Source organism: Dromaius novaehollandiae, chromosome 1 (genome assembly GCF_036370855.1).
Source record: "Dromaius novaehollandiae isolate bDroNov1 chromosome 1, bDroNov1.hap1, whole genome shotgun sequence".
Classification (NCBI taxonomy): domain Eukaryota; kingdom Metazoa; phylum Chordata; class Aves; order Casuariiformes; family Dromaiidae; genus Dromaius; species Dromaius novaehollandiae.
Genome location: NC_088098.1, coordinates 133,294,413 through 133,319,498, shown reverse-complemented (window position 1 = coordinate 133,319,498; position 25,086 = coordinate 133,294,413). Strand labels below are relative to the sequence as shown.

Here is a 25,086-nt window from a genome sequence, read left to right as displayed (position 1 = left end):
CCAGATGCAGTCTGGGGCTGCATTAGCATGGTGTAACCAAATTGTTTAGCCTTATTTGAAAATGAAGCTTTATTGCTCTGTTTCTTGAGCAAGCTCATCCAGAGTTAGCCAGAAACTAGAACTAAATTGTCCTTTGTTGCTCATTGTACAAGCTGTTATTTTATACCAGCAGAGCTGTTTCAGCAAGCATGGCTTTGTTCCCAGATTGAAGATTACTATGAGAAGAAGGGGTGAAGCCTAGATCACAGACACATTGGTAGGATCTCCTAGCTAGGTAGGCATGCAATTTTCTGAATACTTGCATGAGGACGTGGCTTTTTTTTTCTTTTTCTTTCCCATGTTAAAGGCACAAACATTAGATTAAATTTTCTGAAGCATTTAAGCTTTTAAGAGGGTCATGAGTTTCTCAGTTCATTTTGAAAATATTATCCATTATTCTGATTATTTAGACTCTGTAGTCTAGAATAAAATCAGTGATGTCTTAATGTCATCTTGAGGAATGTTGCCTTAATCACTAATATAATTTCAGGACAATATTTTAAAAGAAATATTTTATCAATGATTTTTGCTGATGAGTGATTTGATTACAATGAATTATTGCTGATAACCTTATAAATAAGGCTTAATGTATTTCTTCCTTTGATCGTGCCAGAGAATTTGAATCGCCAAGCAGAAGCATTCCTAAACACCTTTACTAGATCTATATGCATTGAATGCACAGTCTTAAGGTTTTTTTACATGTAATGTGTTCCTTGCATATTTGTGCATTTTTTGTTAATTATTATTATACATATGTACTTTTGGCTGGGATTTTCAATGACTTTTCAAGGAATAAGCTGCCTAATCTTCTATGTCATTAGCGCATGGACATCAGTTCCTAAAAGCTCCTTTAAACATCTCAATATGAATCACATGGAGACTGCTCTATCCAATATGCACATGCTGAATTAGGAAGTTACTTCAAATATAGTGTTTTGTGAAAAAACACACTGTTGCATAAAGCTGTCTCTGTGAAAATGTTGTAATGTGTGCTTTTGATGTGAAATACCCAATAGAAGACAAGGTTTTATTCTAATTTAATGGTGGCCAGCTGGGGGAATCTACAATATTCACAAGGTCAAAGAAGCACAGTCTCCCCAACTTCTATTAAGAGTTTGTTTTTTCTTTTTTATCTCAAAGAGATGTGGGTCTGGTGTTTGATGGGTTTTAAGGCATTAGGGTTCTTTAAACAGGATTGGATGTTCTTACCAATTATGTATCTTATTCTCTAGATTTCTGACTTAATTCTTGGCCTCTACCTTTGTTAAATTTGTTTTTTGAAAATACAGTGGTAGTTGAATACTATGTACCTGCCAGTTTTGAGTCTTGAAAATACATGGTTGTACATCCTTTTCATCTGCCTTTAAATGAATCCTTTAAACCAAAAAGAAATTTTTTTTTTCTTTTTTGCGGGAGGGTGTGTGTTAAATGCCATTCTTTTTAATGGTATCGTGAAAGGCTCTGTATCTTTCACGTTTCAGAGCTCTGTTAGGATCTCTATTAAAATATTACCAGATTTTTTTTACAGTGCAATTCCCCTAAGCCTTCTGGATATGATTCAGTTGCCCACACACAGGCATCTAGTGTGGGCTGAGATACCGTAAGGTGTATTTCGGTTTAGTAATTTGACCTGGAACAATATTAGAGTTTTAAAACTTATCCTCCGTTTGTCTCCATTCATCTTCTGTTGGTTTAAGTCTTAGGGTTTTTTAGACCTACACCAGGGGCTGGCAGATGTGGGTGAGTCCCTCTAGGAGATCAAAGACCTTCTGGACCAGCAGCTGGATACTAGGAGGGGTACCTGAGGGAATTTCATATTGCACCAGATGCTTATGTGTGGGCAGCAAATCAAGCCTAACTGACTCATTTTTATACCTTGGTTTTTTGTTTTTTTTGACTCATGAGTTCAAGTAGAATATGAGGCTTTTTGACTAAGTTTTACTTCACATAAAAATATATCTAAGCTTTTCTGTTGGTCCATAATAGTACTATACAGGCTGTTTTATAGAAGTTACCATTGCAAAAAAAAAGCATTCTCCTCCTGCTCTGGACCTCAGGTCTGGAAGCACCAGAAAATGAGCACTGCAGGCCTTATCTAGAGCAAAGAAAAAGAAAGCTATTTTTATGAAAGAAAATACTGTCTCTCTCTCCAGATATGGAATGGCAGTAATGACAGTGTATGGAGATTTACAGGAAGTGATGAAGAAGCCCCAGGTGGAGACAAGGGAGCATGAAGATCTAGGCCAACTGCCAGAAGTTGTGTATTTGACTTTTTCTCCTTGCACGGGAAAAAAGGTGGTGGGACTCACACGTAGGTATAGGAGAAAATTGGGGAAGTAAGTGCTGTTTAATAACTCCAGGATGAGCATTTTTACTAGTTTTTTCCTCAGTGCATTTATAAAGGTGACCTGCAAATAAATTAGCAAACTTCCATCATTATTAGCAAGATTGCATATAGAGAGAGAGGCAGTAAAAGCCTATACTGTTAGACACTAGCTAAGAGCACTTAGATCTTGGAGTTGGTGACATTCTTCCTGTTTAAGTTTCAGGCTTGATCTCACTTCAGTTAGTCTGAATGCGAAGTCAGAACTTTTGTTCCCTGTTTCGCATTTCCTCTTCAGCGTGAATTGACTTCACAGATGCAATTATTAAGGGGGAAAAAATCATTTTTATAATGTTTTGCCCCTTGGCTTTGTTCTCATTCCTGCAGCTGTTTGAATAACTAACGTAGACTATGGCAAACCACCTGTGTCTCTTATCATCTCTGCAGAATGAACAAAGATAGATTATGAGCACTCATTGTAAACCACACATTCCTCAGTACTTACCACACAACAAACTTTTCTTTCTTTTTTTTTTTCTTTTTTTCTTTTTTTCTTTTTACTACAACTGCTTACCACTGTTTATTAGATGATTTAATTTGTTCCCTGTAAATTGTCTACAGGGCATTTAGTCACTCAATATGTTACAATGCTGAAGGAGAAAATGAGAAAAAAAAGAAAACTTGTATGCCTTTTAGAACTAGACAAAATTCACTGTTTCATTATCAAGCTAGTGTGAATTAGTAACTAATTTGTCATATATGAAGGTCCTGATTATTATTCAACAATAATCTTCCAGTTTACTCCTAGGGAGAACATTTCAGTAGTTAACCTAACTGGCCTCTGCATACCACTTTAACTGTAAATGCAGCTGAACCAGAAGTTTAAATATCACTGAAATAGTTGTGAACACTTTCACATATTATCAAGCAGTATTAGACATGCGCAGAAATTTATTGTTAATTTGAGACTTTACTTACCTGGAAACTGCACAATTTTTTTTTACTTTGACAGGAAAATACCAGAAACAATTCCGAAGAAAATGTCTGAGCTTTCTCTTACGGGGGTACAAGAGGTGCTTGCTTGTAGCATGTGCAAATGGTAGTCTAAAAATTAAACTATCATTTTAAAATGTGATATCAAAAATTAGTAAGTCACTCCACTCTCATATAGGTGAGTCTTCCACTTGCTTTCCCATGATCTTTACTCACTGAAGTCAATTGTACATGCAATGCAAGTTGTTTGCATGAGCTTTTATAGCTGTGCAGTGTACCTGAAGACATTAAGGTTGCACCACACCATGAGTCTGGATTTGAACTTAATTCATCATAGTAACATGGAAACAAATCTAGGTAGTGAATATAGCTTATTAAGAAGTCAAGTCATGAGACCAAACTTGACATGTTATGAGGTAAAATAGCAAAAAGAATCCAGAAAATGAATGGCCACAAGGGGTTTTTAAAATAATATATTTTTATTATTAATTAAGAATAAGTGAACAACTTGAATACATGAAAACATGCCCCTTAAATGAAAGCCCTCTTCTAGATCAAAAGGATGTTCTGAAATGCAAAACAAATCTCTTTTCTTCTGCCATGGGTTTGTTGGTACACAGAAATGCTAATTTGATATGCATTTGGTTTACTTCCACTGACCTGAACGATGCTTGGTATCAGCCTAGATGGTAATAATGATTGCTTGTGGCCTTAAAAAGCTGTGAAACATAAGACTACAGCTGCAATGAAGGAGACTGAAATTATTGCGTCCATAAATAAGAGCTTGCAGTGAAGATAAATGGTTCACTAGCTATGTATAGGCCTAGGATTGGAGACTGTCCAATTGGGCTGATGTGCTACAGATTTCCTGTATGGCTTTGAATAATCTGTCAGGGCCAGACTCAAAATGGGGCCTATGGTCCTAAAGAGGAACTTGGGACAGTGAAGCCCGCTAAACCCTACAATAAGGACCTTGCTTACCCTGTGGGCAGCACACCTCCAGAACTAGCTGAGATTTTTTACTCGAAATAGTCCTGAAGTCCTGCTTCTGCACAGGCTTAGCCTTGCCAGAGCAGAATAGCTCATGTACTAAGTTCTGTTTGGATCTGGGAATGAAGCATGTGGTGTCTCTCGCCTGAGAGGCTCAATCGAATAGTCAGTCTTAGTGTATAACTTAAATCAAGCATCACACAAAATGCAGCAGTGGTTACTTCTGTGTTTCAAAATGCTGTCTCTGCAGGTGGGAGGATACAGCAGAGGGAAAACATTCTGGATACAATCTAATGTCTCTTTAGTGAAATACTGTCCAGACTGTTTATATAATATTATAGGTGAATTTGAGGTCTTGGCTAGACCTCTAGGTCAGAGCCAAAATATTTTCAGGAACTTTTTAAATTGCATATGTGGTTTTTGGTTGCTGGGGTTTTTTTAATCTTTGCCATATTTGTTTTGGAGCATAAAGGGTTTGGTATCCACGGTCATTAATGCTAATATCATCCAGTAGTGTGGATGGGGATGCTTCCTCTAAAGATACATACAAACTATGTAAGAATGAGGTGTTTTCTTGTTGGAGAAAAATGTTAAAGAGTTTTAAGCTTAAGTTTAGGGGGGAAAAAGTATTATTTTAAAAAATAAAAGTGTTTTAATATTTGAGTAAGTGTTCTGCTTTTCTGCAGTATTTAATGAAATACCCTTTTCTATGTTCAAAAAATCGCAGACCTAACTTTCTTTACAGTTTACAAAGGACACTGCTTTGGAGATGGAAGTTTATAAACAAAGGAGCTTTGAAATGGCCTGCCCTCACTCTGATTACTCCAAATGGTTGACCTTAGCGTATCATTTAGAAGAAACTGTGGCAAGCTTGTTGCTGATAAAAGCTTGCTATTCTCCAGTTGTAAGGAAAGTCATCTTTCTTAAAAAGAGCTTAAATAATTAACCAGTCAGGCATTTGAAATGCCTAGGACTCCATTTCTTCTGGTTAGTAACCTGCATCCCAGAGGCTGGAATACTGTTCTCTGAAATCAAACATTGCAGTGAGCTGATTATACCTGATACCAGAAAATCATAGATCCAAATTAAACGGAGTGCATGAAGTAAGCACTGACTGTGATGTTCACATGAAAACACAGCCAAGTTATGCATGAGTAATAGGGCTGCTATCAGTGCGAAAACATAATGGACTCCTTTTTTCCATCCTTACTTATCACAGACATGATCTGGCTGCACTGATGGCAGTGGGAATCATCCAGTCTGCATACCGAATGGAATATCAAGTATCTGCACATGAGTGTTATCCACATCGGCATGTGGAATAAGGTGACAGATAGCATAAGGAACAGTGACAGAACTGGACCTGCCAAGGTAGGAAAGCTAACACTTCCCAGTTTCTTCAGTCTAAGAGTTCCCTTGCTATAGTTAGGGGCTTTGCAAAGCCCATTACTTGTATGGTGTAAGACATAGGCCTATTCTTCTGAGCACATCTGGTAAAACATATTTTGTCTTGAAGGATAAGGATGTAGCAAAGTTTGCAGTAAAGCAGTCTGCTTTAGACTGTAACGAGCTTTTAAGGCCTTGTGGTCTCACTACCTGACAATGCTGCTCTAGTGAACAGGGTGTTATGAGGAGAGAGACTGAGGGCCAGACTCATCCCCACATAGCTTGAGTCCCTTGCTTGAGGCATTTGGAGGGAGAAGGTAGTCATCTTGGTCTCTCTCTGTGGTCAATAAAGAGATACTGCCACAGATAGCCCTTTGAGGAGCAGTTACACTGTGGGGATGCTTCTTGCCTAACTTACGGTAGACGCAACCTAGGCTTTACTTCTCTACTCCACAGTGATGTTGAAGAGGAAATACAATCATAAATAGATTTCCTCAGAACACCTAGACAGGCAATATATAGTGTAATGAGAGATAACAGTACACCACAAAAACTATATAAGTAACTTGAAAGCAAAGAGTATTACACTGTCTTATTTCTTCTTTCTTTGACCCATTGCATATGAATGAGTTAAGAGATTTGCATGAATAAGCACTGGTTTGCAGCTGATTAGCTTGCTCAAAAGGTCTGTATTCATGCACATCACATTCTTCTGAAGAACACTTAGATTAATATTTAGGATTTTTAGAACCAGAGAAAATCATTCCTGATTTCAAAATATTTTAGTTTAGTAACAGAATATCACTTTTTACTTATATATGTGTGTGTATATACATATATGTGCATGTGTACGTCATTAAGATCACTGAAACATTGATGTGCAACTTATAATTATTTTGGCATTGTCAATCTATTCTTATTTTTAAAGAAAAAGTTGTTTAAGAATGATTCAGAAAAGTAGACAATGATGCTTAAAAATATTGATGATGAAGGTGGTGTTCTAGAAATCAACCTAGCTGGGGTAGGCTTAGAAAAAAGCCAAATGTATAGTTAAAGATAGGACTTCTCAGTTATAAGTGCAGCCTCAAATAGTTCCTTCTCACCTTCCACAGATCTCTTATGTCTCTGCCTTAGTTGTAGCTGCCTAAGCTTTTGCCTACAGAATTTACTAGCCTTTCCTCCATCTTTCTGCAAAGATCAAGACTGAGGATTGGAAAGCCAGTTAGAAATACACCTTCCCTGTCAGAGCTGATTACCACTGCCACATTCATTACAAATTTGACATTCAATTCACAACTTGTATTTTTTCTACATCTTGCCTTTCCACTGTCTCGCCCACTTCCCAATCTTGACTTCATCTTCTCACTAACAAATCCTGAAGCACTTCACAGTTATTTGTATCTGCTTGGCTTTGTTTTGTCAATAGCAGTATATTTTTTAAATGAGAAAGTGAAAATTTCTCAGCAACCCATTCCTATGCAGTCAGGGAGGAAGGAAAGGAAGAGGAAGATAGATGTGTGTATTATGATTGATTTAGTTGAGGACTTAATTAGGAAGTATATTTATTAACCTTTCTGTTCTTTACATCTCCTTAAAAGATATGATTGTGATGATATGATTGTGAAGGACTATTTATAGGATTATGACTCCCTACTTAATCATGTTCAGTTTGCGAGCTGTGACATCATTTGAACTGTGGCACTTTAGACCAGAGATTATTAGTGGCTTATATATACCAGTTTATATACTTTCATAAAATCCATTGCTTTATGCTTTATCTTCCTTGAGGACATTAAAGATGCTAGGGTAAAACCTGGATTCATGTTGATGTGGGCAATTTGCTTTAGGAAGAAAGACCTTTTTACAGTGAGTAAGCGTTACATGCATCATCTAAAGATTTGGCCAAGATTCTGGAAAATGACCACTGAATTTTTTAGATTCCCATTTTAAAGCATTTAATTTTCCAAGGCAACACAGCAGAAAATGAATGTCCTTTAAAAAGAGCCAACTTGCACTCCAGAAGCATAGCTTACTGCATATTAACATTTTTGATTGTATCTGTGTGTGTTTGTGATTTACTTCTCAATGGAAAAAAAAAAGTTAGAAAAGCTGAAGATGGTTGCCAAAAAGGGCACTGACTATATTGCTACATACAATCACTTTAGCTTCCTGGAAAGCTGAAATAGTAGCAGCCTGTTTTAGTGTTCCTGAACCAGTTTCTACTGGCTGATTGCATTTCATGGTGAAGTCTGCAAAACAAGTTTTATCAAAATCAGCAGCACCTTAATGGTGATACAGAATAGCTACAGCAGATGCTGAAAAAATCTCGACATCTGCCCAGGCCTGGTTTGGCTTCTAAAAGAGCCAGTAAAATGACAATCCAAGTAGTAGAATATTTTCACCATTAACAAATCAGACTGAGTTTTGCAATATCTTAATTAAACTCTCAGCCCAAGCAGTGTAAAACAAGCAGTAATGTTTTGTTGATCTTCTTTATTGTCAGTATTCAGACTGTAAATTCTTTGGGTAGAAAGTCTCTCTTATGAGTACTGTGATGTTAGTACAAAACCTCAGTTTGGAAGTGTTAATACAAGGATAGTTTGAGAGTAGTGTGCATTGGAAGGACTGGCTTCCAGAAAAGAGATACTAACCCTTAAACATGATCTCAGTTGCACAGTATTCCCAAACCCAAACAGCAGTATGTATTTTGAAAACTGATTCAGTCAACAAGTCAGCAACAGAGTGCAGACAGAGTAAGAAAAAGAGGTTGTAAACAGCAGAAAATCAGAAATCATTGGAATCATAGAAAGGACTAGCAACAGGAGACAATACAAATGGTGAATATCAAACAGAATAAAGTATGGTTTAGGAAGAGAAGAAAGGAAGCAAGCTCTGAGAACAAAGAGTGCTTCATACAGAACAGGCTGGGCAAGCAACTATGAAGGTAAGTAAAATTTGAATGGTAAGGCAGAGAAAGGACCACTCATTTCTAAATAAGACTTAAAGATGCTCAGATGGATGAAAGATAATAAGATGAATTAGGTATCAAAGAACTATAGACAGAAGCAGAGCTGGAGGAGCACATGGCAAATGAAAAGCCAAGCAGATGGAAGAGAAATACTGGGAGAGCATTAAAGAAGGAGATCTCCAGTCAGAGAAGATGTTAAATGATGGCCATGCAAAAGAAAAAGCAGAGAGAGGGCCTGAGAAAGCATGCTGTTCAAAGGAGAAATGGGAGAAAACTAAAATCACAGGAGGGAAGTCAGGATTAAAGAAAAGTCATACAGACAGCCATTGCTTTTCCTTCATTCAGAGGTACCTCATTTTCTTTGTCTTTTTATCTCCCTATCTTATTCGTTAGACAGCACTTTTGTATGTATATCACAGTTGCATAACTTGTTTTTAACATATGTTATTTCAAACAGCCTGAAATATGACCTTAGGGGAAAGGGTAGGTTTTACAGCAACCTTTTATCTACCCACCACTTCTTCTTAAGCAATATCCAGTTCATTCCTGCCATGACTGAAATGCTGCATGATACTATCTCTGCAAAATCTGCAGAAGCAGCATAGGGCCAAAACAAAATGTATGCATCTTATTGCTTCTCAGCTTACATTTTCTTAAAGTCATCTCAATCCCACATATTTTGTCCTGTAAGCAAGTAGTTTTACAAAATTAAATAGGAATTTCCCTATGTGTTTATGACATTCCAATGATGATAGATTTGTGTTTGTAGTTAAATATTTCCCTAGAGTGTTTACTGATTAAACATTCAAGACAGGGAATGTGACTGTGGGTTTGATTGAAAGCTGGTTAAATAAAGAAAATTTCATAGATTCAGATGGGTTTTAGGATTTAACAGTCCAGAAACTATTTGTGAAAAAAATGTGTACATCTTACTATTACTTTTGAAGTGGGCCTCTGGCTTTTATGGACAGGAAACATGTACAAGACATTTAACAATTGTTTGATTTATAAATAGAGCTCTGAACACTTGCGTTCTCCTGAAGGATGTACTGTACATGTATTACTTGGGCTCAACATTCAAACAGACTGCATACAATATAGGCAATGAAATACGGCATGCATGATGTATTTCATACAAATAGGACGTGTCTGCAAATAACACATGCACTGACATTTGTTTTCAGAAACCAGTCCTTGAAAATCAGGCTCCATAGATAATTAGAATGGTAGAAATGAGGTTGACTAACACAAGTATACCTAAAGCTAATGCCACTGACAACATGTAATTTTGACTGGAACATTGCCTACAAGCAAGAAAACTGGTGTCTCTTTCCCATCAAAAGTACTATTTTAGTTTTGCGCAAAACTTTTTTAAAATGTATTTTTAGATGGAAATTATCCATGAATGGGAAACAAAAACAATAAAAGTGATTGAAAGCAAAGACACTTTGTTGCCAGGTTGTCAGCCTTCTATACAGCCTCCTATATGCTTATGGACTTACTCTTAGTGTCAGGAAAATTCAAAGGAGTCCCTTAGGTTTACCCTCCGAAATCATAATTATGTGTTCTCTTAATTGGAAGCAAGGATCCAACAGTAAGAATGTTGATAAGATTGCCTTTTCAGAGAAGCAGAATACTCAAAGAATAAGTTGCCTAGTAGTATTTCCTCTAACTACCATGGCTTCTCCTTGCAATTCTATTGCGGCTTCTTTTATTGTGATCCTGTGGAGGTTGTTTCAATATGGTTAGAAAGTGCTGCAGTAAATACTGCTTTGGCAGATCAGATAGGCCTGAGGCTCTCTGACATAATTAGTTATGTTTGTTTTATGACAGGATAAGTTTTTATCTTTTATGGCCAGGTCTTTTAATCCAGCTGAAAAGTTTCAATGCAAGACAGCGTGTGGGAAAGCAGAACTGTAAGCTACTTCTACACCCTTACAGTGCCAGAGTCAGTGAAGTCTCAATGGTAAGTCTGGCTGTATCTAACTGCCTTCAACACAGAGGACAAACAGTCTCACCTTCTAGGAAAGCCCTGGGCTCCTTGTGTCAGCAGTTCTCTGTGGCATAGTGTAATGATGTCATATTGTAATAAGATCTGTAGAAAAAAATTCTAATAGAGTCAAGCAACTGCATAATTTTGTTCTAAAAAATCTGTATAAAATATTGGTTAGATTTAAGTTCTATGACTTTGTTTGACACAGTCAAACATATGGCTTTTACACAGCAAATGTATCTTGTCTTTACCCAAACTGTTTTTATTGCAAAATCTGTTACTCGACATACTGTGGTCAAAAAATGAATTAATTCTCTTTCACATTCTCTCTCACACACTTCCTAAGCAAACAGTAAAAGTTAAAGGATAGCAGCTCAGTATTGTTTACTGTTGCATGGGGCTATGTTAGTTTAGGTATGCAAAAAAGAGAAATACGATAATGTATATTTAAAAATAGGAATGAAAAAAAATATAATCCAGAACTTTCATTTCTGTGTTCTCAAATGTCTTTTCAAATTAATGTCTTTGGCGTTGTGTGGACTTGGTAAGACACCAACTTGATTTTTTTTTTTTTTTTTTGCACAATGAAATACAGTATTGCAGACTGTGATAGATGTAGTTCTTGAAGCAAAACAGAATAAGTAAGGGAAAAGTGAGCATTCAGAACAGAGCAGATTGTTGCTTGAATTCATCAGAGAACAAACTACATGCCATTGTATCACTGCCTAGATCAGAAGACGAACGTAACTGGGATTTCCAATACCCTGCAGCTGTGAACCAATAACATTCTTTTCTTCTTACAGTTGAAACCCTGCATAGTAACAATTCCAGCAAAACACCAAAAGCATAGGAGGCAGACAAATCTAATTTATTTCTGATACCCACTATTTGCTTTAGGTCATAAAAGCCATCTTTGTATCAAGCACAGTTGAAAAAATAAAATGTTTCCACACCAGAAATTCTGAGATAATCTATACAAGGACATTTGTAATTCTGCACGTCATGCTGGTAAAGTTGGGACTTGCAGACTTACAGGAAAGAGAACAGCTACTTGCTCTTTTCAGGAATCATACACTCACAAAAGTAAGACTCTGAATTAGTAACCTTTAAAAAATAAAACATAATTGTATGTTATCACATAAGACATTCAAAGTCCTTAAGTCACAGAACTCTGTATAAATAGCATTCGTTTGTGCAGCAGAGCAAGCTTATACCTTTGTTTATTAAAGCAACGGGCATCTTCATTGCCTGTGCTTTGACATTAACTCTCAAGGAAGTTTTTTTCTTTTAATTATGTCCGGACAGAGGAAATGAATGATGTGATTTTGTGTAAGAAATTCTTTTGTTCTGTCTCTGTTTTGGAAGCCTGCTTTTCTGTCACCATTTTCAGCCTAGAAGTCAAAACAGAAATGGTACTCAAAAGCCTCGCCTTTGAAAATTCTACTCAGGTTTTACCAATATAAGTAGCTGCAGTTACTATCAGAAATCGCTTTTAGCATTTGAAAACTTTGCTTGTTTCTCACTTCTTTGAGGAAAACCTTCTAGAATTTTGATGCTGGCAAGAAACAAAATATATTACATTTGGTCTTTGTGTATGGTAAGTGTTCCTATCTAATGAATTTTGTGATTATCTTGTATTCTAGGTTAACATTGTTGGCAAACTCCTACTATTCATTCTATAAATGTTGCAGTCAAAACTGCTAAGCTAACTTGTCATTGTTATCTTCTGAACAACTAACTACTTGATCATTAACAATAGCTACACATATCGCTTTGCATTCATCAGAAGTTCTTTCACCTCAAAATTAACAGTCAGAGCTATGAAGAAAAGCTTAAAAAAAAAAAAAGAAACTTTTTAACCCAGTGGTTAAATGATAGGAGACTGTAATAGATTAAGGAATGTTTGAGTGATTCCTCAGATAATGTAAGGCAAATAATTAATAAAGAAGGAACGTTAAGGGAAATTCACATAGAATACGAAATACGAGTGAAATTTATAGATACCTGTTGAGTTTGTATTTTTAAAAATGTCTCAGCAAAACAGTTTCTGTCCACATGAGTTTACAAACTAACCAGACATGACAGAGAAGGAAAGCACTGCTACTGCCACTTTTCAGATGGATTCTAACTTGCCCAAGGGGAATAATCTATAGCAGTTAGGAATTAAATATTGATCTCCTGACTGTCAGCCTATTGCTGTAATTACAAGATATTCTTCCCTTGAAAGTATTGACTGAAATGTTTTATTAAAGACTGTGCTAGCACCAGTAGGGAACAGACCACACAATCAAGTACATACTATTTGACAAACTTTTACGTTGCAAGGATACGTAAGTTTTCTGAAATTTAAAACAGCAGGCTATTTGATACCAGACTACAAGAAGAACTTTTATATTCATCTATTGTCTTATCAATAGATTTAGAATATTTTATGTAAGTGGAGAAGCAATTACTACATTCCTGTCTGTTTCTCCAAGTTTGGTCTATTCATTGTAGCTCTAGTTGTGAAAGTATTTAGGTGAGATATAGATCATTCACTTTGGATTATATTGCTGACTGTCTATCTTTTGGCTTAATTACCTTGTTTTAAAAAATAAAAATTTATAATTAGATGCTCGCTGACAACATCTTAGAGGACCTGCCTCTGAATAACCACAAAGCCAATGCATTATTCTCCTTCCAACATTTTTCTCAAACTCAAAAATGGTCTAACAGCCAACAGACTGAGATCATGGCCTGCCGAGTTGATCAGTATTATCTATTTTTTATTATTTTATTATTTTTATTACATATTTTTTTTTTTGAGACGGCTCATCTCTCTTCCATAGGCATGTGTTGTCTCTTAGCTACAAGAGAAAATGAATAGAGAAGTCTGTGCAAAACTTTCTACTAAGGAGAAAACTTAAAAGAATAATCATTGGTCTAACTCCCCAAATGGCAATTCTTATTTCATGTTAAGAATAATTCTGAATAGAAGGAAATCATTTTAATCTGTGCAAAATATTTTATTTATGTGGAATGTTAGAGTGGAATTTACCTGAACTATTCATAGCCAACAGAGAGAAGCAGAACTTGCTTTAGCTGATGTTTTAGACATCTGCTGTAGATTGAGATTAATTTTATCTTAAAAATGTGTCTCTGTTGGCTATGAAGGCAACCAGATCAACCAGACTTCTGCATTGTAGATATCTGAAGTTAGATGAGATGAACTTCACTCACAGGCTCCACAGGAAGAGCTAATGTGGAACAACTGTTCTGCACTGTCATTTTAGCCTTTTAGACAGGTGCCTTTATTTAGACTGGAAAAACCCTTTGAGGAAGAGACCATCTTTTTGCTTGTATTGCACCTGCAAACAAAAGGTTCACTCATGACAGGCAAGATGGTAATACTTCTGTTAATAATAAAAAGCTGATCTAATGACTGCAGACTAGTACCCGTTATAGAGTTATGACAGTGTGTGTGGCTCAACTGCAGTTAGTATGATTTATCAGTGTGTATTTAAGCATTTTGTTCATTCTCCTCAGTTTTATATTTTGAATGCAGTAATGTATCCTTCTGCCTAGAAAGCTAAATGACCATGTAACAAAACAGAGTATTAGTCTAATTTTGCACAAAGAGCTGCAGTGTACCAGGAAAAGATTGAAATTCTGTCTCCTTCAAAGTGTGCGGCAAGTCTGTCTTTGACTTCAGTGACAACAGAATTTCACATATTGGGCACTGAATCCAGTGCAAAATACAGGTATGATAACATTTCATATCAGCATTTACTAGCATTTGTCACAGATTGTATACTGAGGCTTCATCACTCAAAAAGGAAGTAGAAAAGATAATTTAAAGAACCAACTTTGTGAGAAAGAATATTGTACAACATGTATACAAAGTAAGGTAAGTAATACCAGGCTCTGTTGCAGGAACACCACCTTTTCCACTGTCTTCTTTTGCAGTCCGGCACTCTTTTGGTCATCTGTTTTACTGCCTCCTTTATGCTGGCTAGATGAATAAATAATTCTTATTTTAATTAGTTTGTCATCCATTCTTCTCTGTGCAGGACTTCCCTTCCCATAATCACTTTGAACAGAATGAGTAGTATTTCCTTCATGTTATGTAAGGCTACAGTTACAAATTATCAACCTATGCATATTTCCCCCTAATTTACAGAGTTTCAAAAGGTATAAAAGCCAACAAGTAATCCTCTCCCCTGGACCTATTTTTTTAAGATTTCATTGGTCTGACTTCATTTTTACATTATTTAAGCTGTATCTGCTAACGTACAGCAGTGAAAGAGAAAGCAGACTGCTCCCACTGGACACAGAGTGCTGGAACGAAGAACACAGGGGATTTACCTTTTCAGTGCTGTGTGGGTTTTTGATATTCAGGGGCTAACCTCTTCCTGAAATCATGTAAGTAGAATGGGAAATGATCAAACAGTAGGCAAAATGTTGTGACTTGGTTGAATTGGAAAAATGGACTGTATGTTACTGGTTTTGTGATTGTAATTATTGGGAGGTAGAAGCCAGAGCAGAAGCTAAACAGAAGCAACCAAATTATGGTAACAGAAAAACAGCTGTGTTTTATTACTGATGACAACTAGGAGAGAAATATCCTAAAGTCACAATAATATCACACAGAGCAACCCCTGTCGCTGGTTTCCTGACCTCAACTGATCTTGCCATTGTTATGCTTTGTTACACAGGGAAACAAAGCATCAGAATTCAGATTTTTTTCTGTGCAAGTCCTGTCCTGTAACAGGATCTGCAGGTCACTAGTTGGAAGAAGTTGTTAAGACATAACAACAAACTGATGCAGCTGTTAACACTTCTGTAACTTAGATCATAAAGGAAGACTGGTACAAACAAGCTCTAGGGATGTCTCAGGAGGTGTGCCCAGACAATGGGTATACTAAAGAAGGTGCACAGGCTTGGGTTGTTATCCAGGATAATGATCATCTGATGTGGGATTTGGATCACCTGATGACACTGAGCGTGGTGTCAGCTGATGACTGGGGGTACAGAGGGACTGGGGGTGTCATCCGATTAAAGTTATAAAACAGTTTTTCAGTGGCTAGTTTCAAACAACAAAAAGAATTGCTGATAGGATGTAGTGTTTCTGAGGTATGACACAGTTGTTTAAGGCCAAGCTTTTCCTTTTTTGCTGTGTCATGTGATGGGTTCAGGGGCAGGACTATGGCTGGGGTGGAAGAGCAGCATCCCTTGCATCTGGTTTGGGGATGAGGGAATGTTGCTGGGGATTTGGGAAAATATTTGTTTTATGGACAAATATCTGTAGAGATGCATAGAATGAAACTTTTAGGTCTCTCTGCCTAAATATCCTGTGCTTATGTGGGATTTAGAAAAAGTGCTATGCGTGGGGAAAGGCAGGACCCTGGGCTTCTTGGGCGACACTGTTGAGGGAGCCAAGGTAAGGAATAGTCTGTCAGTGGTTTTCATGGCTACTTCTCTGTGTTATCAGAAGAATTTGTTAGTCTCTCTCAAGTTTGAAAGTTGATTAGCAAGTGCCCTAACACAAGTAGGGTGTCCCTGATGAGGGAGGTGTGCAAGGTATAAGCAGGAATGTGGGGCCACTGAACCTGAGGTCTCACCTCTGTGTAAAGTATTCTCTGCTGAAAAGAGACAAACTAGTCTATTTGGATCAAAGGAAATCCTATTGAAAGGGTTCAAACACAGCACTCTGGTGGGCATCCAGCAGAGGGCTCTCCAAATGTAGAGAGTATAATAGCTGCTATAATTTATGGTAGCATTTATTTAAGCAATTAATGCCTATCTGAGTTTGCTAAAACTTCATGAAATTACTGTCTTGTTCTGTGAGAAGCCTTACATCCTATGATATAACCTGATTCTCTTGTTCACAGAACTTTTTTTTTTTTTTTTTAAAGGTTTGTTCATCTTGTAATCTATCTGGATGTATTTCCTTTCTCAACTCAATAAGCATACTTTTAAAGTTACAGATTTTTTTCATGGTTTCCAGTAAAATGTAGGTTCTGCAGTGCCTAAACATATTGTGAAGGAGAGGCTTAGCTATGTCTTTTTTTTTTTTTTCTTTTTTTTTCTTTTTTTTTTTTTAAGTCTCCACAGCAATGCCCCGGCAAGTCTACATATTTGATTCTGAGCATCCAAGAAGGGGAAGAGAAATTGTAGTTGTTTTAGTAAACAGTAACATGCTTAGACACATAAGTAGAAATAAGAATGAAAGAAGTAATTTCAGGCCTCTTAAGAGTACTGAGTTCTAGTTTTCTTTGCCATATTAAACAGATGTTTACCTCCAGAAAAAAACCAATTTCTGTCTTTATGATAAGGTGAACTGCTTTGCAGGAGGTAAGCTTCATCTTTGGCCATACTATTAGTACTGCACACTGCAATTTTTGCCTCAGATCACTTTATAGGAACAGCCACAAGCTTATGAGACCTTTTTCTTCATGTAATGCTATTCTAAAACAAAGCATTACCTTCCTTACCTTTCCCCTCCAAATTTACTAGGATTTCTATCAATTATAAGCAACTGCTAAAAACTAGAGCTGAGTTGCAGAAGTCTGGGAGAGGAAAAAAACTGACCTGATGCACTGAAAAAACAGTGAAGGTGATGGGACTATCTCCTGGACTCTGCACCAAACTCTAGCCCTCTTCTGTTTCTAGCCCCTACTTTTCTCACTTTGGTACCATCTTATAACACTCTCTTCAGCATAGTGCTATATGTTATACATGTTATGCTGCTTATTTAATTGTACTGTATAAAAGCCCCTGCTTAGCATAAACTGATTATGTTTAGCAGTATTTCAAATACAAAGAATTAGGCATGGAGAGATAATCTGTGTGTGTGCATATATTTTAAAAGGCTATATTTGCTTTCAAGCTTTTAATTAGCACTGCAAGATGGCTGCGTCATTCATGAGTGACAAAGCTTTATGTTCTACAGGTATTCCTGTAGAAGTGCTAACAAAATCTCTGTGAACTCCTGTCTTAAATGTGCCATCACTTTGGAAACATGCTTAACTATTTAGGAAAAAAAGATCTACTAAAGTCAAGGATCATAGTTTAGCCTAGGTAGGCCTCAGAGTGACCTGAAGTTAATGGACTGCTGTAAAGGTCATAAACATGAGGAAAATGTTCTTGTTAAGGGACATATTTTAGCTCTCTATAAGGAAAACATTATTTTTAGCTTTCATTTATGAGGTAGGGGAACTTCAGATTGTGGCAGTTCTAGGTGAAATATTCGCAGACCAATGAACACAGGTAGATATAATCTAGGGAAGATGGGAGTGTTTGATTAAAAACACCATTAAGTTTTGCTTGAAGAATCTTGGGATTTGAGACATTTGGCATTTCAGCTCATCAGTAGGGAGAACACAGGTAATGCAGGCAAAAATGCACCTCTGGTGCATGTTATTGCTCAGAGTTAAAGGCTTTTGTCCCACCTTTTTTTCCAGTGCAAGACTGTTCCCTTCAGTGTTTTTAATCTCATCTGTCAAATCTAGCTTTAGAGGGTAGGGCCTCTGCTGTTGCTTTTTGGAACAAAGCATTCCATAACTCTGCAAATACTGGTGTTTGAATGTTTTCTTTTTTCCTGTTGCACCCATTTTTGCAGTCTCTACTGGCTTCAAAATACATATGTAGTCTTACGCTAAGTAAACTCTTTCCATATAGACTGTACTAATCTTAACAAAATGATGTCATCCAAACTCCCAAGTATTTGTGAAACATGTTTTAATACTTCAACTCCTTTGATCTTGTCTCATAAATCAATCCCTCCATCTCTTTAATTATTTTAATTGCTCTTCTTTAAATTCCCTCCAGTGTAATTTTCGAATAGGAAGACTCCGCAAAATATCCCTGGCATGATGTAGTTACATGGTATGCGAAGGGTAGTCATGCCCAAGAAGCAGAAAAGTATTCTCTTGTTACATGCTCAAGAAGCAGTAGTTCCCTCCTCAGTAATGGGACCCTTCACAAAGAGCCCTAAATTCTGTGATCTTTGTTAGTAAACTGTCCTGTAAGACCACATATAATTTACTGTCCACTTTTACTTCTACATGTCAATATTACAGGTTTCTTCCTCCTGCTGAATGTTTTCCTACAGCTATACCAACATGTTTCCAAGATGAGCCTTTTCTTTTCCATCTGTTTTCTTTTTTTTAATTTACTCATGCTGTTTGCTTGCTTTCCCAGCTCCAGCTCATTTAATAAACAGCTGTGAAATCCATTTATGGGCTAATACCGCATCCTTTAAATGAAGATCTAAGAAACAAAGACTCTCCAAAGTAATTCATTAGCCTTTTCAGCCCTTCAGTTGAAGTCCAGTGCTAATCCAGAAAAAAAACACCCAACCATATAAAAAGAACATGGTAAAATAACAACTTGTTCTGTTTCTTTTTCCATAGCAAATGTAATTAAAGATGATGCTCCACCTCCCTTCAAGTGCTGGTCCTGAAGGCTAAATAAAGTTGAGCTTTTTCTCAACAGCAATGCCAGGAAAAGACTTTTGCATGACAAATTTGTGTTCTATTTTTTCCTGTACAAAGTCAGTGAAGCTGCTCATGTGTATATAAGGGCATAATTTAGCTAGGTGCCTGGCATGTACGCACAAATACTTGAAGGTACTTCAGTGACAACATCACTATTACCTTCTTCTGACTATTCCACAATGGAAAGATAATGTAATAGGTTCAACTAAACAAAAGGCAGTGGTTATTTCCATGTTATCAGTGAAGTTCAAGACAGCAAAAACAATTTCATTAAGCTCCTTTATATAATGAGATAACTGAAACAACTACAGTCTCTGCATGCAAAGGTGAGAGACATCAGGGTATAGGGATTTTTCTGGCAGTCTTGTGGCAGCTGCATCAAAAACAGCAAGGGATAAGAGATGGCAGCAAGGAAGCATGTATTTCATTTTTTTTTTTTAATTAAAGAAGTGCCGTGGCATTAAGAAAAAGCAGAATTCCTGGTGAAATGGGATTCCAAGAAGCACACTTTTTTTTTCTTTTTTTCCTGCTTGGATTTGGGGAAACAGGAGTCTATAATCCTCTGTAATATCGAAGATTGGATCAAAGGCGTCCAATATAAACCTACATGGACCTAAACTTTGGCTAATTTATCAGATTAAAAAAATGGCCTCATCGATCAGCAGAGTCAAATGAATACCAGCTAACAAAACTGCAGTCATTACAGACCTGCAGACTGCTGTGCCTTTTTGGATGCAGATCTCCAGTTAATGCTTCTGCCTTGCTCAGGATGTGAGCAGAAGTTATGGCATTCACAACAAAGATACTGTAAACTTCCATTGAAAAATGTGTTACTGCAGCTTACAGAAATAATGGTGGTAGTATGTTGACTAGGAATTATATAGCAGGATTATATAATGACGACTACTTGTAAACCTTGAAAAATTTTTTTTAAATGTGGAATGACATGAAATTAGTGATGCCATGGTATTGTACAAATTACATCTCAATCCTGCAACGACTTCCCCCAAGAAACAAAAAGAAGCCATAAAAGTTGTAGTAACTGGTGTAATTAAACATCAGGCCTATCATTAACTACTTCTAGATGGTATGTTTTGGGGTTTTATAACTACGCCTTGCTTCTTGCATTTGGGACTTCGGCATGCTATTTTACGGTTGTCCTTTGTTTTAGAAAAATATTGTGAATATGAGATTTTAAAGATGCTCCAGGGATAACTCCTCCGAGGCCTGGAAGGATGGGGGCAGCCCCCGACCCGGCCCTCCCGTCGCGCCCCAGCACCGCTCAAGCCCCTTCGCTGCTGAACGCGATCCGCGGCCGCAGCGCTAGGAGACCCCCAAAGCATTTCGCTCTTTGAAGCGTAGTGAAAACCAGCGCTCTGGGTTTCCTGGCCGCTGCTGATCGGCCGCAGCCCTGAAGGAAGCGGTGGGGGAGGCTCGGGGCCTGCCGCCACAGGGAGGGGGGCAGGCGCGAAGCACCGCCGCTGTGGCGCAGACAGCTGCGGCCGTTGGGCCGCGCTCGCCCTGACCACGCAGCGCCGCCCGCTCCCGCCTTTTCCCCCGTCCCCGCACCCACGCAGCAACCCGGCCGACACCGGCGGCCGCCGGCCCTGCCTGCGCCCAGAGCCAGCCTCCCTCCCGCCCGCCTTCCCGCGCCGCCCGCCTCCCAACGGCCGCCGCCATTGCTCGCCGCGCCGCGCTGCCCCGCCCCGCCGCGCGCCCAGCCCCCGCGGCGCCGCCGCAGCCCCGCGCACATATAGGCGCGCTCCGCGGCACTCGCAGCGCAGCAGCCGCCGCCTCCTCCAGGCATGGCACAGGGCTCTACCTCACTATGGCAGCAGCAGCGCGACACAGCACTCTCGACTTCTCCCTCGGCGGCACAGGTAACCGCCGAGCTGCCCCCTCCCCTCCTCTCCCCTCCCTATGCTGGGCGCCCCCTTCCTCTGCCGCCTCTCGCCCCGGAGGCGGCGGCGAGGCAGCCGCCCTCCCGCCAGGCCCCGCGCAGGCCGCCCCTCCGCGCCCCTCTGCCCAGCCGCCACCCTCGCCACCTTCCCGGGGCCGCGGTCCCCCCTCCCCCCCTTGGGCCGCATGCAGCCGCCCCGGCTGTGCGCGGCGCCGTCCGCCGCAGCCTCGGGCCCTCATCGCCCCCGCCCCCCCCTTCCCCGCCTCCCCCCCCGGGCCTGCCGTGGCGCGCCGCCTCCCCCCGCTTGCGAGGGGCGGCCGGGGGGCAGCGGTGGCGCCGAGGCTGGAGCGGCGGGCCGCGCCTCGGCCTGGCATGGGGGGCGGCGTGGCGCGACGGGGCTTCTGCGTGGGGGAACTTGCGGCTTCGGGTGGGGAGTGCAGGTGCTTTCCCCCCCCCCCCCCCCCCCGGTTACCTCGCGTGGGGGTGGCAGAGTGCAGGCAGGCGCCCCCCCTCCTCCCCCGGCGGGCCCGGCCGCGATGGAGCGGCGGGCCCGTCGCCCCCGGGGAGCCCCGGGCCCTGGCGGGTGCCGCTGCTGCTGGGCGCCTACGAGCCGCGGCCGCCTGGGAAGCCCGTTTTGAGTCAGCGTGCTGGTTCGTGCGGCTCTTAAATGGTTCCTTGTCCTTAGCGCGAGATGCGGTGAAATGGGCTGCTGGCTTTCATAGAGGGAGATGCAAATAAGAGGCATGAAGATCTTGTCACTTTTAATATTCCTATAACCTCAAAGCAAAAGCGTAAGGGTAGCAATTAGCTAATCCGCAGGCGAATTTTATTACTCGGCTACTACGAAGCTATACTCCAGCGTTATCTGTAGGGGGCCTGTTCGAGCCCAAAATCGGGGAAGCCACCACATTTCTCGGTAGGCAAGATGGGTGAAGAGGTTTAATGCGTGGGAGAGCCGCGATGGGTGTCCAAGCCTGGGTGGCAAAGTTGGCGACTACTCAACGAGCTTGCTAGCCACGGCAGCCGCTGGGAGCCCCCGGAGCCCCCTGCGTCGCCCTGTCCTGCGGGGCTGGCCGGGGTGTTTGGGGGGGTAGCGGGGAAGGCAGCTCTTCACCTCTACAAAGAAAACCTTCCCCACGCACATTACCAACAGGGACTCCTGATCCCCCGGCTTTCTTGCATGCTGTCCGCTTCGTGGAGTTGCTGTTCACGCCCCACTGAGCCACTGCCAAGAGCAGAAAGAGAAAGTATTTATGGAGTTGTTCTACAAGCAGTTTGTTTTAGAGTGTGTTTTCTATTGAAAAGCTTCCAGTTTCCATTTTACGGTGAGGTTTTATACTACAACTCAACCATCTAATGGTGAGCTAATGCCAAAAAGGGTAGTCCTTCCATCTTCCTTGTGTCCTGTACTTGTCTGATCCAGCATGAGCTGATTCAGGAAGCTAAACAAGACTAAAAGCAATTTTAGGGGAATGCCCCCTTTGCCCCAAACACCTCTCTGCCTGCTTAGTTCCCTGAACTGTCTAGCTGCAGAGTTATATCAGGAGAGTCAGAAACGCCGGGGAGAGGAGTAGGGCTAGCTGTATTGAAATTAGCTCAAGGTTCATCAGCTGATGTGCCATGTTAAAAACTGAGCTATTAATTAAATGGAGAGTGTGGTAACGACCTTAAGTGTTGTGTGTTTTCAAGTAGCTTTGCGACTGCGTTTCCCTTTACTTGTGAAGATGTTTGCATCTTTCTCCAGGTTGACACATCCAAATGGCAGGGGAGGAGATCAGACCATATGAGGAGGTGTTGCTGCCACCAAAGACCAAAGCGCTTCCCCCCCCCCCCCCCCCCCGCATCTCTTTTGTTCCTTTCAGCACAATAGATGCCTCTAGTGAGAGGTCAAAAACTGTTTTCCACCCACAATAGTTCAGAAGTTACCTTTTGTTTTGCGTGTGGAGTTTCTCCTTTCTTCTGATGCTAAAGGCCCGAAGCATAAAATGTTGTCTATAGAGAAAGATTTGAGAATATAGATCTGTAATTTGTGTTAAAGGGTTTGGATATTAATGCTGAATCAAGGATCATGAATTAGGTGGGTTTTTTTGTTGTTTTGTTGTTTTTTCGTTTTTTAACTTTCATGGACAATAAAACTTCTGAGTGGCCTGGAATACCCTAGAATGGCTATTAGTAAAAGGAGATTTGTGTATTTTGACCTTCTGATCTTGTGGGGATAATCTGCTATTGCAGTGCTTTAGGTGAAGCTATTGCATCTTTGTGTTCTGGAGAATGGAGACTCTAACTTCTTCATGAATGCATACCCCTTATTCTACCTCAAAATGCTAACTTTGTCTTATCTTTTGACAAATATGTTTCTTTTTGGTAGGTATTAATGTAATTTATATTTGCCTGCTTGTAGAAAGACAAGACCTTAGTCTATGAAAGCACGTTTCTTTCAGTAGCTCGCATCTGATTGTGTTGCATCTTGTAATAACTGTACATGGTCAAGGTGCCTCTATTTCTTTAAGGTTTTGTCTATATACAAGATATACTGGGTCAGTGAAATGATCTGAATATAGTGTTCACACTTAACACAGTGTCTTGTGTTCTCACATTCCTGAAGGAGGGGGAGGGAAACGTTTTTAACTATTGTCTAGTGTCAGGATAAACACCACTGTAAAGGATGGGATAGGGTTTCTGAAATGTTAGCTTTTTTATGTTGTTTTTGTTGAGATCTACTTGTGTCTTTGTATGCTTTGTTGTATACAATTTATCTTAAATCTCAAAGTCATTTGAGGTCCTGAGGAAATGGAGGAGGGAGGGCTATAGCTAGATTTCAGTGAAAGGATATGGAAGACATGCACAATTCTGTTAGGAAGGCAGGATTTTGTCTCCTGTTAATATTGGTGCAGCTATTAGCTAGCAGCTGGCAAAATGGTGTTGATTTCTGCTGGATGATTCTACTGGCTTCTTTATATGGTATGTGCCATATTAATGGCACTGTCGTGCTCCAGTGGCTTCAATCACAGCACTGTCCTTTTTAGGGAGTTTGGTTCTTTCCAGAATAACTGGATAATGGTGCCTCTCATATTGCTCCCCCCCCAAGAAGGACTCAACTCTTGAGAACAGAGAAGTAGAATAGTAGGCATGACTTTGTTTACTGTCACTGCTGACCATGATTGTAGGTGGTATTGAGTGATGCCAGCAGTGTCAATGAGAGTATGGGCAGAGAGGCGTAAAGCAGGGAAGACTGGATTTTTCATTTTCTCTTTTTTTTGGGTGTTGGTTTCTTGCTATTATTCAGATGGGGGGGGGGAGATCCCAAGGCTGTTTTGGGAATAGGGCTGCATGGGACAAACGAAACCACGTACTGCTGAAAGTCTCTAGAAAAATTTGAAAACTGTGCAACCTCTAGCAACGTTGTGCAGCAAAATCTACTTTTTTTTAATCCAAAAAAGGATCCTTTTGTCTGTGTTCGTGGTTACATCTTCTATAATTATGCATCTTTCATGAATTTTTAAAAATAATAAACTGTTAGGAAAAAAATGCTTTCTAGCTGGATAACAACCTGACTTTCAGTGATGGTGTCATCAGAAGAGCTGATTAAAGTAGCGACTGTGGTGGCTTGATTCTTTGGGCAGAAATATCTTGCTTATCCCTGTCCCTCTCAACTGATAGGTAGACAACTGCAGCAGACAGACGACATAAGTGTTCCATACTCTAAAATAAAGGAAGACTGCTTTAGCAAAAAATCTGTGTTTGTGAAAGTGGACACAGATGACACTTTCTTAATTGGGGCAGAGAAAGCTTTAGTCATGCCTTTCATTTCTGGGCTAATGTTATTTTTGTTATTAACTTAGTCTATCAGAAAAGAGGAATTTGGGACTCAAGTGACTTAGTTTAAGGCCTTTATTATGAAAGTATGTAGATGCTCAATGTCGTATATACCTTTACAGAGTTGATTCGATTTCTGTATAATGTTAAACTGCTCATATGTGAGGGGTATTTCCATCCATGCATAAATATGTCACAAAC

The 25,086-nt window shown here is 39.7% G+C and overlaps 1 protein-coding gene and 2 long non-coding RNA genes across 3 annotated transcripts in view; 2 read left to right on the top strand and 1 right to left on the bottom strand.

Annotated features, from left to right (window-relative positions):
* Window positions 1-4,258: 4,258 nt before the first annotated feature.
* On the top strand, window positions 4,259-14,711 carry LOC135323891 (uncharacterized). Its single transcript, XR_010385385.1, has 2 exons — window positions 4,259-5,716; window positions 10,559-14,711. It is a non-coding gene; the product is annotated as an uncharacterized LOC135323891 (long non-coding RNA).
* On the bottom strand, window positions 11,540-15,303 carry LOC135323892 (uncharacterized). The gene is made up of 2 exons (XR_010385386.1): window positions 14,590-15,303; window positions 11,540-12,083 (listed from the first exon to the last, which is right to left on the bottom strand). It is a non-coding gene; the product is annotated as an uncharacterized LOC135323892 (long non-coding RNA).
* Window positions 15,304-20,859: 5,556 nt separating this feature from the next.
* The window catches only part of SMS (spermine synthase), a 64,409-nt gene continuing 60,182 nt past the window's right edge, over window positions 20,860-25,086 (top strand). The window contains exon 1 of the mRNA XM_026120695.2: window positions 20,860-21,049. Within this exon, the coding sequence (XP_025976480.1) occupies window positions 20,998-21,049 (52 nt within the window). The 5' untranslated portion in view covers window positions 20,860-20,997. The remainder of the gene's footprint in view (window positions 21,050-25,086) is intronic.